The 12,115-nt window shown below is 40.7% G+C and overlaps 1 protein-coding gene across 1 annotated transcript in view; it reads right to left on the bottom strand.

Annotated features, from left to right (window-relative positions):
* The window catches only part of PANK2 (pantothenate kinase 2), a 30,034-nt gene extending 18,216 nt beyond the window's left edge, over window positions 1–11,818 (bottom strand). Inside the window, 3 exon segments of the mRNA XM_033095419.1 lie at window positions 7,746–8,061; window positions 8,063–8,269; window positions 8,271–11,818. Coding sequence (XP_032951310.1) covers window positions 7,746–8,061; window positions 8,063–8,269; window positions 8,271–8,564 — 817 coding nt within the window. The 5' untranslated portion in view covers window positions 8,565–11,818.
* Window positions 11,819–12,115: the final 297 nt, after the last annotated feature.

Genomic DNA, 12,115 nt, shown 5'->3' with positions numbered 1-12,115 from the left:
CATTTACTTAAACAGATTTGCCACATTTACATAGTTGAATTTGGGTAAGCAAAATACATGCCTGGACAATGCTACTTCACTGTTATCAAGCAAATATTAACAGAAAGCAAATACAATACTAAGAGACTAAACAGAATTCAAGCAAACAAAAAGCATTAAAAGTGGACAAAAAAGAATTATGTTACATGCATAAAAAAGTGTAACTGATATGATCCTAACACATGCTTCAAAAAATATTAAAAATAAGAAGTTGACAAATCAGTGTAAGAATGACATAGGCCTCAAATTTGCACACACACACAAAATAAAGGTGTACAGAGGATTTGACTATCAGCTAACAAGGTGATCTATTAAACACAAAAGTAACTGTATCAAAAAACCAAATACACTTTCCTTTCAAATACCCATAAACCATGCACAAAAATTAAGTGCACTAGCTTTATAAAAACCTCAAATTCCAAAGAACAAAAACAAACCACATTCACTTTCCACAATACTTCAAAATTAGAAATTAATCCAACAGACACAAAGAAATAAATCTATCCATCTGGAAAATTTTAAACCCACTATTATTAACTCTGACATCAAAGAGGAAATCAAAACATAATTTATTTTAAAATGGACGACAATAAGAACACTATATATCAAAAACAGTATGATACACCCAAGGTGACAACTCAAAGAGAAACTTCTAGCCTTAAATGTTTATCAGATGTATTCAAAAAGAAGAAAGCCTGAACAAAAGGGAATGTCACATACAATTTGAAATGCTAGAAAAATAAAACAGACCAAATAGACCCAAAATAAGCAGCAGGAAGTCATTAAAGATAAAAGCAAGATGTAAATGAAATTAGAAAAACATCACTGTTGTGAACAAAGCCACAGTAAGGCTGATCAATAAAATCAAGCTTTGAAAAAGCTATCAAAACATAAATTTCTGGTAAGTATATCCAAGAAAAAAAGGATATAGCTTTTCTTTATTTAAAAAAAGATCAAAGAAGATGAAAGAGTACGTAACAGAGATTATAGAAATAAACCAATATACAATTTTAAAATAATAAGTTTAAAATGGAAACTAAACAGAGGATTAGCTAGAAAAAATAAAAGAGTACAAAAAGTGGCCCAAGATGAGGTAGAAAACACAGAAATCAAAAGCACTGAACATTTTGAAAAAGTAGTCAAACATCTACCACATGAACAACAACAAAAAAGCACCAGGCCCCCAATGGTTTCCAGGCAAACCTATAAAAGCTTCTAAGGCACAGAAAAATCTAGAATGATTCTCAAGTCATTCTAATCTCATATCAAACTAGGAAAGAATCCCACAACACAAATGCAAAAACATTAAATTATTAAACAATAGAATAGAGCTCTGCAGTAGGAGTAAGACACTGTGGCCAAAAGGGATACTTCTCAGGAATGCAAGGATGGTTTTCACATTAGAAGTTCCAATTAATGAGGCTTGCTTACATTAGTACATTAGAAAAAAACCATGATTATCTCAAGATTCCTAAAAGTTAAGAAAAATCAATTAAACCAACAGAATAAAAAAAAATTTTAAGTATTTGGGTACAAAAAAAATACAAATACCAATAGCTTTTCCCCTATAATAAGCAAAACCACAAGAAAATGACAAAAAATGTCATGCATAACAAAAGCCATAAAATATTTAGAAATAAACTTAATACTAAATATGTATGATAGCTATTAAAATGGCATGTTGAAAGACATAGCAATGGGAAGATGTACCCTGCTCCAAGAAGGAAAATTATTTATTAAAATGTCTATTCTCCCCAAATTAACCTAACAATGTCAATACAATTCTAAAGAGAACACTGTGTTTGACCCCAGCAGCCATTCCACCTCAGTCCCAAGGAAGTACTGATTTTTTTACACCAATAGAAATTCCATTCCATGACAGGCCTAACCAACCTGGCATGAGTCATGCACCTATAAGAAGAGAAAAAAAAGTTTCTTCACTCTTAAAAAAGCAACAGTGCTGGATATAATTGAAGCAAGGAGATTCAACTCCTATTTTCCTACTAGCAGTCCCATTCTTTGACCATCAACTTTAGGATGATGCCACCCTTGTGGATAGTAAAGAATGGACATACCACTCCACCAACAAACACATCACATCAACAGGATTGGAATCTTTAGATATGGACATACCTAAAACCAATGGAAGATTTTGTAATACTTAAAGCAAATCAAGCCTTAATCCTGTTTCCTTAGATTAAAAAACTGAAAAATTAGTAATATATGGCGATTGTTTTAAATGATCATCTATTAAGTGCCAAACACTATAAGAGGACTTGATTGCATAACTTACTGATTTAAATGTTTACAATGGCCATCAAGGTGGGTACTATAATGACCCCACTTTATAGGTTAAGAAATAAGTACAAAAGAGCCCAAGTTCACAGTCAAGGAAAGGTAGGGGTGGGACTCAGAACCAAGATTTCCTAAGTCTTTTAACAAGTATCTTTTCACAAGTAACTACACAAACCTAAAAACACAGAATACATATTCTTTAGTAAGAAAACAAAATTAAAAAGCAGTTTAATAAAATTCACATACTTTAGATAAATAGATTAAGAACATGTAAGGAAAAGTAATTCAGTTCATATCCTTGTTAGACATTTAATGGTTTCTGGTTTCTTCTCTGCACTACTGATCAGACTGTTTACATATCCAAGAGGCTGAGGGAACCATCTCAGGCCATGCAAGTCTGTTATTTATAAACATTCAGCCTGTCCAAAGGGCCTTAGATTCCAATCACTGACTGTGAGACTACCGCATATACTATATATATAAAGAATACCTATTCAAAACACTATGTGTTTCTGAATGGAGAAGTCAAAGAAAAAGGAACACTTGCAATACCATCACATTCCTCATATCTCACCAATAGAGTGAGTGAGTTCTTCCATTAACTGTCACAAATATTTTAGTCTGTTTTGCAGCGCTTAGCATATTTCCTGATATTAAAACCTCCAAAGTACTCAGTCTAGACAATCCACACTTGACTTCAGACACATTTCTATAAAGAATTTAAACTCTCCCTCAGATTACTTCTATAAAACCATCTTTAGCACGTCTCATAACAGGTCCCAACTGAAATACTTTCCAATGGGAAATACATGGTTTATAAAAATGTGCTCAATTTTCCAACATTATGAAGTGTATCTTTACCAGACCACACGTGGTTAGAATACTGCAAACCCAAACCCTATGCTGGAGGCAGCAATCCTTGTCTTCACATTAAAAAGATATACCTCAACAACAATTATTCTTAGTAACAAGAGTTTTAACTCCGGGACTAGATACTTATAAAATACTATGTTATAAAATCAGTAGGCTAAATAATAAACTTTACATTCGGGAAATATAAACACACCAAACCTAAAAGACTACTAAAAAAACCCACGATGGCTTTCACTTTTAGACAGCAAAATTTAAGCCATTATTTTAAAAAGGGGTTTTCACATCCTAGTCATTCTCGCATTTTCCTAGTCATAAATTGACAAAGGAAAGTGCCTGAAGATAAAGATACCAAGTTATGAACCTAAAAAATGCTCACTAAGTTATAAACTTAAGCCCAAGGAATATCACTGATCTTTTAAATGACGTGTTAAACTAGCCATTCTTTCCACTGCCTGAAAAAGTGCTCTCCAACCGCCTATAGTCTATTATCTTGTTCCTTCCCTCTCCTTTCAACATATGTTTAAGCAAATATTTTTAACAGCACACATCTCTTCTTGCTTACAGTCCCTCTAGATAAAGACGGCAGGGACGCCAACCCTGAACAATCATATTATCTAAATGCATGATTCATACGTTAGGTCCCTAAAATAACATACCGTACCATTTTATACAGTACATAATTGGACTATTTTTAGACCCTGCTTATTAATGTTTTGTATTTGTTATACACCCAAAAGAGGGGCCATGTTTACTTTGATTGCATCTAAAGTTGGTAAAACAATAGGTCAAAAAGTATCTTCTTCCATTTTGTCTCTCAAAAATGAGTTATACAGCAACAGAAATCTAACTTTCTCCCTAAGCTCCCAGTGGGCAGCCCTTCTTCTGGGGCCCCAGCACCAGTTCCACTCTGCCAACACTTATACTCTTCCAAAAGCCAAGGAAAAACAATCCGTTTTCTAGTTTAGTATTTTTCAAGCTACAAATAAAAGCTTTATTTTCTAAACTAATGGAGATTAAGGATATTCCACGATTGGGATGAGCCCCAAATCAGTAAGTCCCAAAGATGCTCTAGGCAGCTACAACACGTTTGCAAGACGGGTTGCAAGGAGTCACCTTGCAAGATCCTGCTCATCGCCACACTGCCATGGAGCATTCTGATTCGTTTCGACACCTCCTGCACATCTGCTACACATCTGCTACACATCTGGCACCCTTGATTAAAATGCATGTTCTCTTGTTACATGAGTGTATACATTTGTCAAAACTGTACATTTTACTGTATGTAATTATGCCTCATTAAAATTTCTTAAATTAAAAGATGCATGTTCTTAGACCGTCTTGTAGATGTGAAGGCTTTTCTTAAGCTTCTGAGTGATTCCACGTGAGACCATTGCTCTGGATTACATTACGTGTACCTTCCCCTATTCCAAGATGAAGAAAGTCAAGAACACTGGGTCTGAACTCAGACACCCAGAATCAAAACATAGCTCCATTACTAACTCACTATATGTGCTTGGACAAAGGGACAATTTCACTGAGTCCGTTTCCTTATCTGGAAACTGGGAATAAAACACACCACCTCACAAAGTAATTGTGATACTTTTAAATGAGACTTTTATAAAATATTTGGCATAGTGTCTAAACACAAACAAGTAAGCACTCTATTACCATCTTTAGCATATTTGTTTCTATTATTTTAAATCAATCTTTATTTGGTATTTCTCTTAATCCTATGAGACATACTCCATCTAATCTAAACTTTTAAAGAACTTAGTCACACACATGCCTCGCTCGTCTCATCCCTAATGACAGTGATGCATTAAGTCTGGGATAGGGACAGGTTTGGGAATCACACTGCTCTAGGCAAAACATGACTATAACCAGAGCCCACAAGAATTCCTATGATAAACTGAATATAGCTCCTTCTAGTTTCAAATGACAACTAGTTTCCTACCTTTAGATAAATAGTGTAATGACACTGGAACAACGTTTTCTAATCTCAAAAGGTGACTCCACCCCATACCCAATCTCCCAACAAGAAATACAGAAATATTTAGTCTTTGTTGAATTTTCTCAGTTAAGACTAAAGAAGAATTGTCCCTTAAACAAGGGAGGGGTAGAGGCGACGACAACCACAAAATCGAAAATCTGTATAACTTCTGACTCCCCAAAAACTTAGTTGTCCCTCATTATTTAAGGGGGATTTGTTCCAGGACTCCCTATAGATACCAAAATAAGAGGATGCTCAGGTCCCCTATATAAAATGGCACAAACTAATGCAGGCAGCCCTCCCCATCTGTGGGTGAAAATTTCTGCGGGTACTTATTGAAAAATTCCTTGTGTAAATGGACCCGTGCAGATCAAACCCATGTCATTCCAGGGTCAACTGTATATTCGTGAAGGGTTCAGCAGCCAACACGCTGCCTCTCCATCTAATAGATGCACCCTGGCACAGTACAGAAAGAGGAAATGGGAGGAAGAACAAGACCTTGTTTATTTTTTTAGCGGGTCTCATTATCTGAGAGACACCAAACAGCAGACAACAAAAAAATCCTACATGAATATTCATCTTATATAAAAGAAGTTTCAAAACCACCTTATGTACTCCCCCAATACAGTCTAAACCAGTGTGTTTCAGAGTGGTCTTTGAGTACCTGTATCTGAATGATATGAGCTTCTTAACCCTCTCCAGATTCTGATTCAAAAGACAGAACTGGACCCAGGCAGGGAATCCACATTTTTAACTCCCCAGGTCATTTTTATGCTCAAAATTTGGAAGTAGCTAGAAATGTTCACCTCAAATAAGAGAACCTTGAACACAAAAGATAATGATTATGCTTGGTCTTAGAACAATGAAGAAATAGCTACTAGAACATAACCATTTATAAATACAAAGCACAGTGGTTAAGAGCAGATGCTATGAAGCTAAAATTCCTGAGTTTATAGTTCTATTCCACCACTCACTAGCTATTTAACACTGGGCAAATGTGCCCCAGTTTGCTCATCTGTAAAATGAAATACTACCACCTACCTCAGAGTTGTGAAGGCTAATGAGTTACTAAAGCTCTCAGAATAGTGCCTGGGGAAAAAATTTAATTAAAAAAGAAAAATTTTAGAGTGCCTGACCCGTGCAAATACCCAAAATACAATACTTATTTAGAATCCTGTGGCTAATGGCCACAAACAGCTGGCTATATGGCTGGCTAGATTCTCATTTGCTGAATGAATCTCTGGCACGTGCCTCCATATCCAAAGATACTGTAGAAAACGATTTATGAACTAATGTTTTGTATTGCTTAAAAATCAAGTGTTTCTCAAATAAAATACAAACCAGATAATTGGCTCTAAAAATGGTATAGGTCGAAAGTGGATAATCTGGTTTCCAAATTTCTTTCAAGAGGATAGGAAAAGACAACAGAATTGAAAACTCCCAAACTTTTCATCGCAAAATAGGGCTACTACATTTAATCATCCAAACCGTGTAAGTTAAAAGCAAAGCAACTGGGTGGTTGGACTAAGGTACAAGACTATCCAATAAAGACACTCATCTTGCCACGTCTTCTCACTCTCATGATCTTCATTTAAAACAAGTTTATTTCCTGAAACAGGAATCTGGGTACAACAGCTAGGAAAAAAAATTCAACCATATGTAAAATGTCACTATATTGTAGGGCTCATATAAATATTAGGACAATGGATACTTCCAACAATAGCAATGCCTACTAAACAGACGACCTGAAATGAAGACCTATAGTGGGGAGAAAATATTTGGACTAAATTTGAACACAGAAAAAAAAAATCCTAATAATAAAACGGAGAAATCGATTCTCTAGGAAGAGCGTGTGCAACTCCCAAGGCGAGATTCAGAAAAATACCGTTTTCCCTCAAAAAAGAAAAAAAGCCTTGATGCCCAGAATGCTACAACCTAAAATCGTGAGTATCAGCAAATAGATGTAAAGAAAATAAAGGAGGTATCTGGGTGAGAAATGACCCGAATTCTCACGGGAAGAAAAGCAGCCAAAGCTTAGTGCATAGAACACGGAATCCAGTTTTAGGCCTGCAGCAACTCAGGGGGCAGTTAACCATTTTCCAGTAAGCTCGAAATCTCCAGATAAACAGGATTTAACATCTCAAAGAGCGGCTCTTGAAAACCCACGGAAGAGAGACATTGGGGATTCAAAGGATTTGGGGGGAAGGGAAGCGGTGGAAACAAGTCAAAAAAAAGCCTCCTCCAAGATAAAATCATGTGACTTTCTGGCAAAGAACTCCCAAGGAGCTAAGAGGGAGTTGGGGTCCCTGAAGAGGGCCCTCCACTCCGACAACCAGGGAGCGCGGACAATGCACTCGAGGGCCGGGCGGGGATCGAACCCCGAAGCCCCCGCGTTTGAGGACCCCAGGCCTCCAGCCGGGTTCCTGCCCACGCACCACTCTGGAACCACCATGAGGAGGCACTGTCTCCGCGCCCGCGAGCGGGAAAAACGGCGGCCGGACCGGAAGAGGGCAGAGCTAACCGCGAGGGCGCCCCGCCCGGCACTTACGCGGCCGCTTCTTCCTAAGGCTTTCCACGCGTTGGCGGGAGACCGAGGTAGTGCCGCTGTAGGAGCCGGGTCGGTCCCGCCTTACGCCCTCCGCCGAAGCCGAGACCGAGGCCGAGGCCGAAGCCGAGGCCCCGACCGCGGGTGCCGACGCGCTGTTCGCCCGGCGCCGCAGCGGCTCCTGCCGCCGCCCATCGAGCCCTCCGGGCGCCGACTCACGGGTCGACGAGGGGGAAGTAGCAGCGGCGCTGCCGTGGCGCTCCATAGGTGCGCCGAACCGGCCTGCTCCCATCCGCTGCAGCCACCGCTGCCGCCCGAGCCAGGCCCCCAGCGCGGCACCCCCTCTTTGCCTCCTCCGCGGCAGTCCAGCCGGAGCAGAGGCGCACCCTCGGCCAGCCGCCTCTTCCGTTGCGCCAACGCGCAGCAAGCCAATCCCAACAGGCTGGGGGCGGCCTGAAATCCTTGTGTCCAATCGGCTCCCTGACTCGAGGCAGACTGACCGCGCCTCCGTCCAATGAGACACTCCCAGGACAGAACGGGGTGGAGGATGGCGGGGGAAGGGATCCGAGGTCGGCTGAGGAGGAGAAGGTGGTGTGGCTGAGGGGCGGGTGATGGCGGCGCTGCCCAATGGACGCGTGGGTGGAGAGACCCGCGCCTCCTCCTCCCCCTGCGCGCCCGCCCGCACCGGTGGACAGGTCGGCGCCCCAGGTCCCCAGAGCTCTCCCGGGACGCCGCCGCGCGCCCCCGAGTCCCGCCCCACTGCTCAGTCCCTTCCTCTCTGGGTTCGCGCTCTCCTCCCGCCCAGCGGTGCCCGCGCAGCATCTGGCCGCCAGTCTTTGGCAGACGGAAGGGCTGGATCTGCGGCCGACCTTAGTCTTTGTCCTTCGGCCTGGTTCTGCTGCTGCGGTCGAGGCCGCCAAGCCCCCCACCCCGCCCCGCGCTCTTTTTTTTTACTACCACCCCCTCCCCCAACATTGCCACTGGCGTGTTTGGGCTAAGCCCCCTCCATTCCGCCTGCGTTGGAGAAATGTTCCCGGTACCAGAAGGAATGAAAGGACTGGGGTTGGTCTCCATGGCAACTGGAAGAAAGAGGTGGGTTATAAATCCATCGCCACCCTCCTGTGATTAAGGAGGGGGTGTGAGCCGGGAAGTAGGGTTGGCTTTTTGAAGGAGAGTCTGGCCCCCTTTTCTGTGTGGTGCACTGGAGGACATGAAGGATTTGGTGCCCACCTTGGAGCCGGGAGGTGGATGGGGTTTGTTGTTTTTTTTTTCTCAAATCATCTTATTCCCATCTCTTTTGAGGCGAGAACATGGTCATATCTGGCCCTGACATCCTGACCTCACACACTTACCAAAGGCCCTTCCAAGCACCCCTCTCCCAGAGGTCATCCGAGAATGATCCCGCCCTGCTGTACCTTCAGGGCACTCCCTCACTCCGTCAAGTTTAACAGGGATGTGGGTTTATTTTGCTCACTAATTTTTTCGTAAGTACCTGGGAGATTGGAATGCCTCTTGGGTGATAGCCCTTATTTTCTTCACCTTTCCTGTAATGACTACTATTGGCAGAGTGAACAAGAAAGATGAGCTCCTTTCTTCCTTGTTGAATAGAAGTACCATGCTCACTCCAAACTAGCCCCCCTCACTATAGGAATAACTCTGGAAACCCTGTTTCCTAACCCTGGAAATTCCAGCTCTTGCAGAGAGCTACCTCAGTGGGTCCTACAACGAAGAACAGCTATAACTAGTCCTAAATGTCAGTTCCCGCCATGGCCTACCTTTCTGCCTCCTCCCTCCCACCCACCAACACCAAAAAATACATGTACACGTTGTCCTTGACCTGAGGAAGCTTCTATCCAAGTCTGTGAGCTCCCATGGATCATCCTGAAGAATCAAAGAATCATCATCATCTGAGGCTGCCAAAACGAAACTCAATATCAAAGTAACACCTGAAATATGTGTAGCATGTTTTACAGTTTACAGAGTGCATTTACATCTCACTTCATCCTCCCAGCAACATTTGGATGATAAGGCAACTTACCCAGAGGCACACAGCTTAAAAAATGGCAGCACTTGGACTTCTGAGAATTTAGCTACTCTGCCTGATGATAATCAAAAGAAGGCATGGATTCAGTGAAATTCCAATACATAACTGGAAGGCTTTTCTCCTCTTAAAGACGTGTATCTTCACTCTCTAGTGTATTTGTGAACTTGCTGACAATCTGTGGCTATCAACGTTTATCCAAAATAACAAGTGAAGCATATTCTACTGGCAGGGAAGATGTTTATAATCCTAAATCAAAAATGCAAATTAATTGAGCAAAAGAATGTATACTATGTGACTCCATTTCTATGAAGTTCAACATTAATGAATGATGTTAGAAGTCAGGATGATGGTTACTCTTGGGGAACAGGGAGACTAGTAGTGATGAGAGAGTACCAAGTAGGCTTGTGGAAAGCTACTGATGTTTGGTTTCTTTGGTCTAGGTGGTGGTTACATGATGTGTTCACTTTGTAATATTGCATCCAGATGTTCACTTGATTTGTGCACTTTTATGTATGTGTATTATACTTAAATAACAATTTTTTTTAAAGAACTTGGAAGATTTGCCTTGGACTAAAGTAAATCCATGATTAAGCTTAGAATTTTTTTTTTTCAAAAAGTGAAATGAAAGTAGCAATTAAAAGGTTTTCTTTCTCTGTGGTTATTATAGTAGTTTATTTTATAAGGAGAGCATTGTTAAGTTTTCTATCACTTCTCTCAGTTATTTATCCTTGGAGAGAAGCCAGTTTTCTGGTGTACCAGAATAAGAGGCACTGGGGTCGTGGTAAGCATTGTGCTTTAAAGGAGCTAACCAAATTAATGACTTGCAAATCTAGAGTCATTTCAGTAACAAAACACCATACAAAACGCACATCTACCATATTAGTTGTCTTTTGCTAGGTAAAAAAACAACCCCAAAACTTAGTGACTTAAAATAGTAATAAATATTTTGTGTTATCTCAGTTTTTATGGGTCAAGAAATTGGGAGTGACAACTGGGTGGTTCTGGTTCAAGGTCTTTCACGAATTACAATCATTGAAAAGTATAATGAGCTGGAGGATCCACTCCCCAAGATGGCTTATTCTCATGGCTGGCACGTTGGTACTGGCTGTTGGCAGGAGGCCTCAGGTCCTGCAACATGGGCATCTCCAAAGGGTTGCTTGCATGTCCTCACAGCATGGGCGCTAGCTACTCCCAGAGCTGAGAAGTAAAAATTAATATACTCATGACTGCAAGAGTGCCAGGCCACAGAGGTTTACAGACCAAGTACTTTCTCCTTTCATTGGGTTCCACTGGTGCCAGGAAAATGAAGGGTTTAGATCAGGCCCCTTTCAAGCACAAGACCTTTTTTCCAGTGTAATGGTGTGGAGAATTTGGGGAAACCTTGCCTACTGTGTCTTCCAAAGGAAAAAGATATAAAGAGCATGAAGTTCTCAATCCCCTAGACATGTTCCAATACCTGGCCCCTGGCCCAGAGCCCACTACTGAAGAGATGTGTTTCATGTGTGTGCAACACACACACACACACACAATATAGCTAGTATGTGGCATTCTGGTGTCCTCATCAGAGCTCATAGGCAATATGAAAGTACTAGCCTACTTTCACAGATAAGGCTCAACTTTTCTTATAATAATAAAGAAAATTCAAGATGAAATAACAATGAGTTTAGAACAACTCCAGAGTTTCCTAGGCATGGAAAATTCCATCCCTTCTCAAGTACTGAAAGGATTGAAAATTTCTCTTAGTTTTCCAACTCAAGGCCTATCTTATCTTTAACTAAATATCCCTGATTTGGATGCCATTACTAGATAACCACTAATCGTTTAGCACTTTAATAGTTGTTTAAAAAAAGCATGCTATGCTCAAATAAGTTTGGAAAACAAAAAGTAAAGTTTAGTGCAACTTCTTAAAGCTTTTCATATGCTGAAGAGCACGATGAATCTCCAAGAGGAGGCTGGAATATATAGCTATCTTCCAAATGTGATTGACCGTGGAACCCTTTTTTCACAGAATTTGTTCCTCAGACAAAAATTTATCTCTGGTTATATTAATAAAAACACTTGCATCTCTGTTAAAGTCAATGAAGATCTAATTCTTTCCACTTTGAAAGTTTGATAGCTAGTATTATTTCCATTCCCAAATAAATCTATTTGTAAAAGCGTCTGTTTTCTGAAAACAAGTGTGTCCTCTTTCCTTTTTTTCTTTTTTAAGGAAAACACAGCTCACAGTGGCCCATGCAGGGCTGGAACTGGCAACACTTGGTGTTTTTAGCGCCATGCTCTAACCAACTAAGCTAACCGGCCACCCTCCTCTTTTCTCTTAAACAGTTTT

This window comes from Rhinolophus ferrumequinum, chromosome 23 (assembly GCF_004115265.2).
Source record: "Rhinolophus ferrumequinum isolate MPI-CBG mRhiFer1 chromosome 23, mRhiFer1_v1.p, whole genome shotgun sequence".
NCBI classification, from domain to species: domain Eukaryota; kingdom Metazoa; phylum Chordata; class Mammalia; order Chiroptera; family Rhinolophidae; genus Rhinolophus; species Rhinolophus ferrumequinum.
The sequence above is the reverse complement of the archived record's forward strand: the minus strand, read 5'-3'. Positions and strand labels throughout refer to the sequence as shown.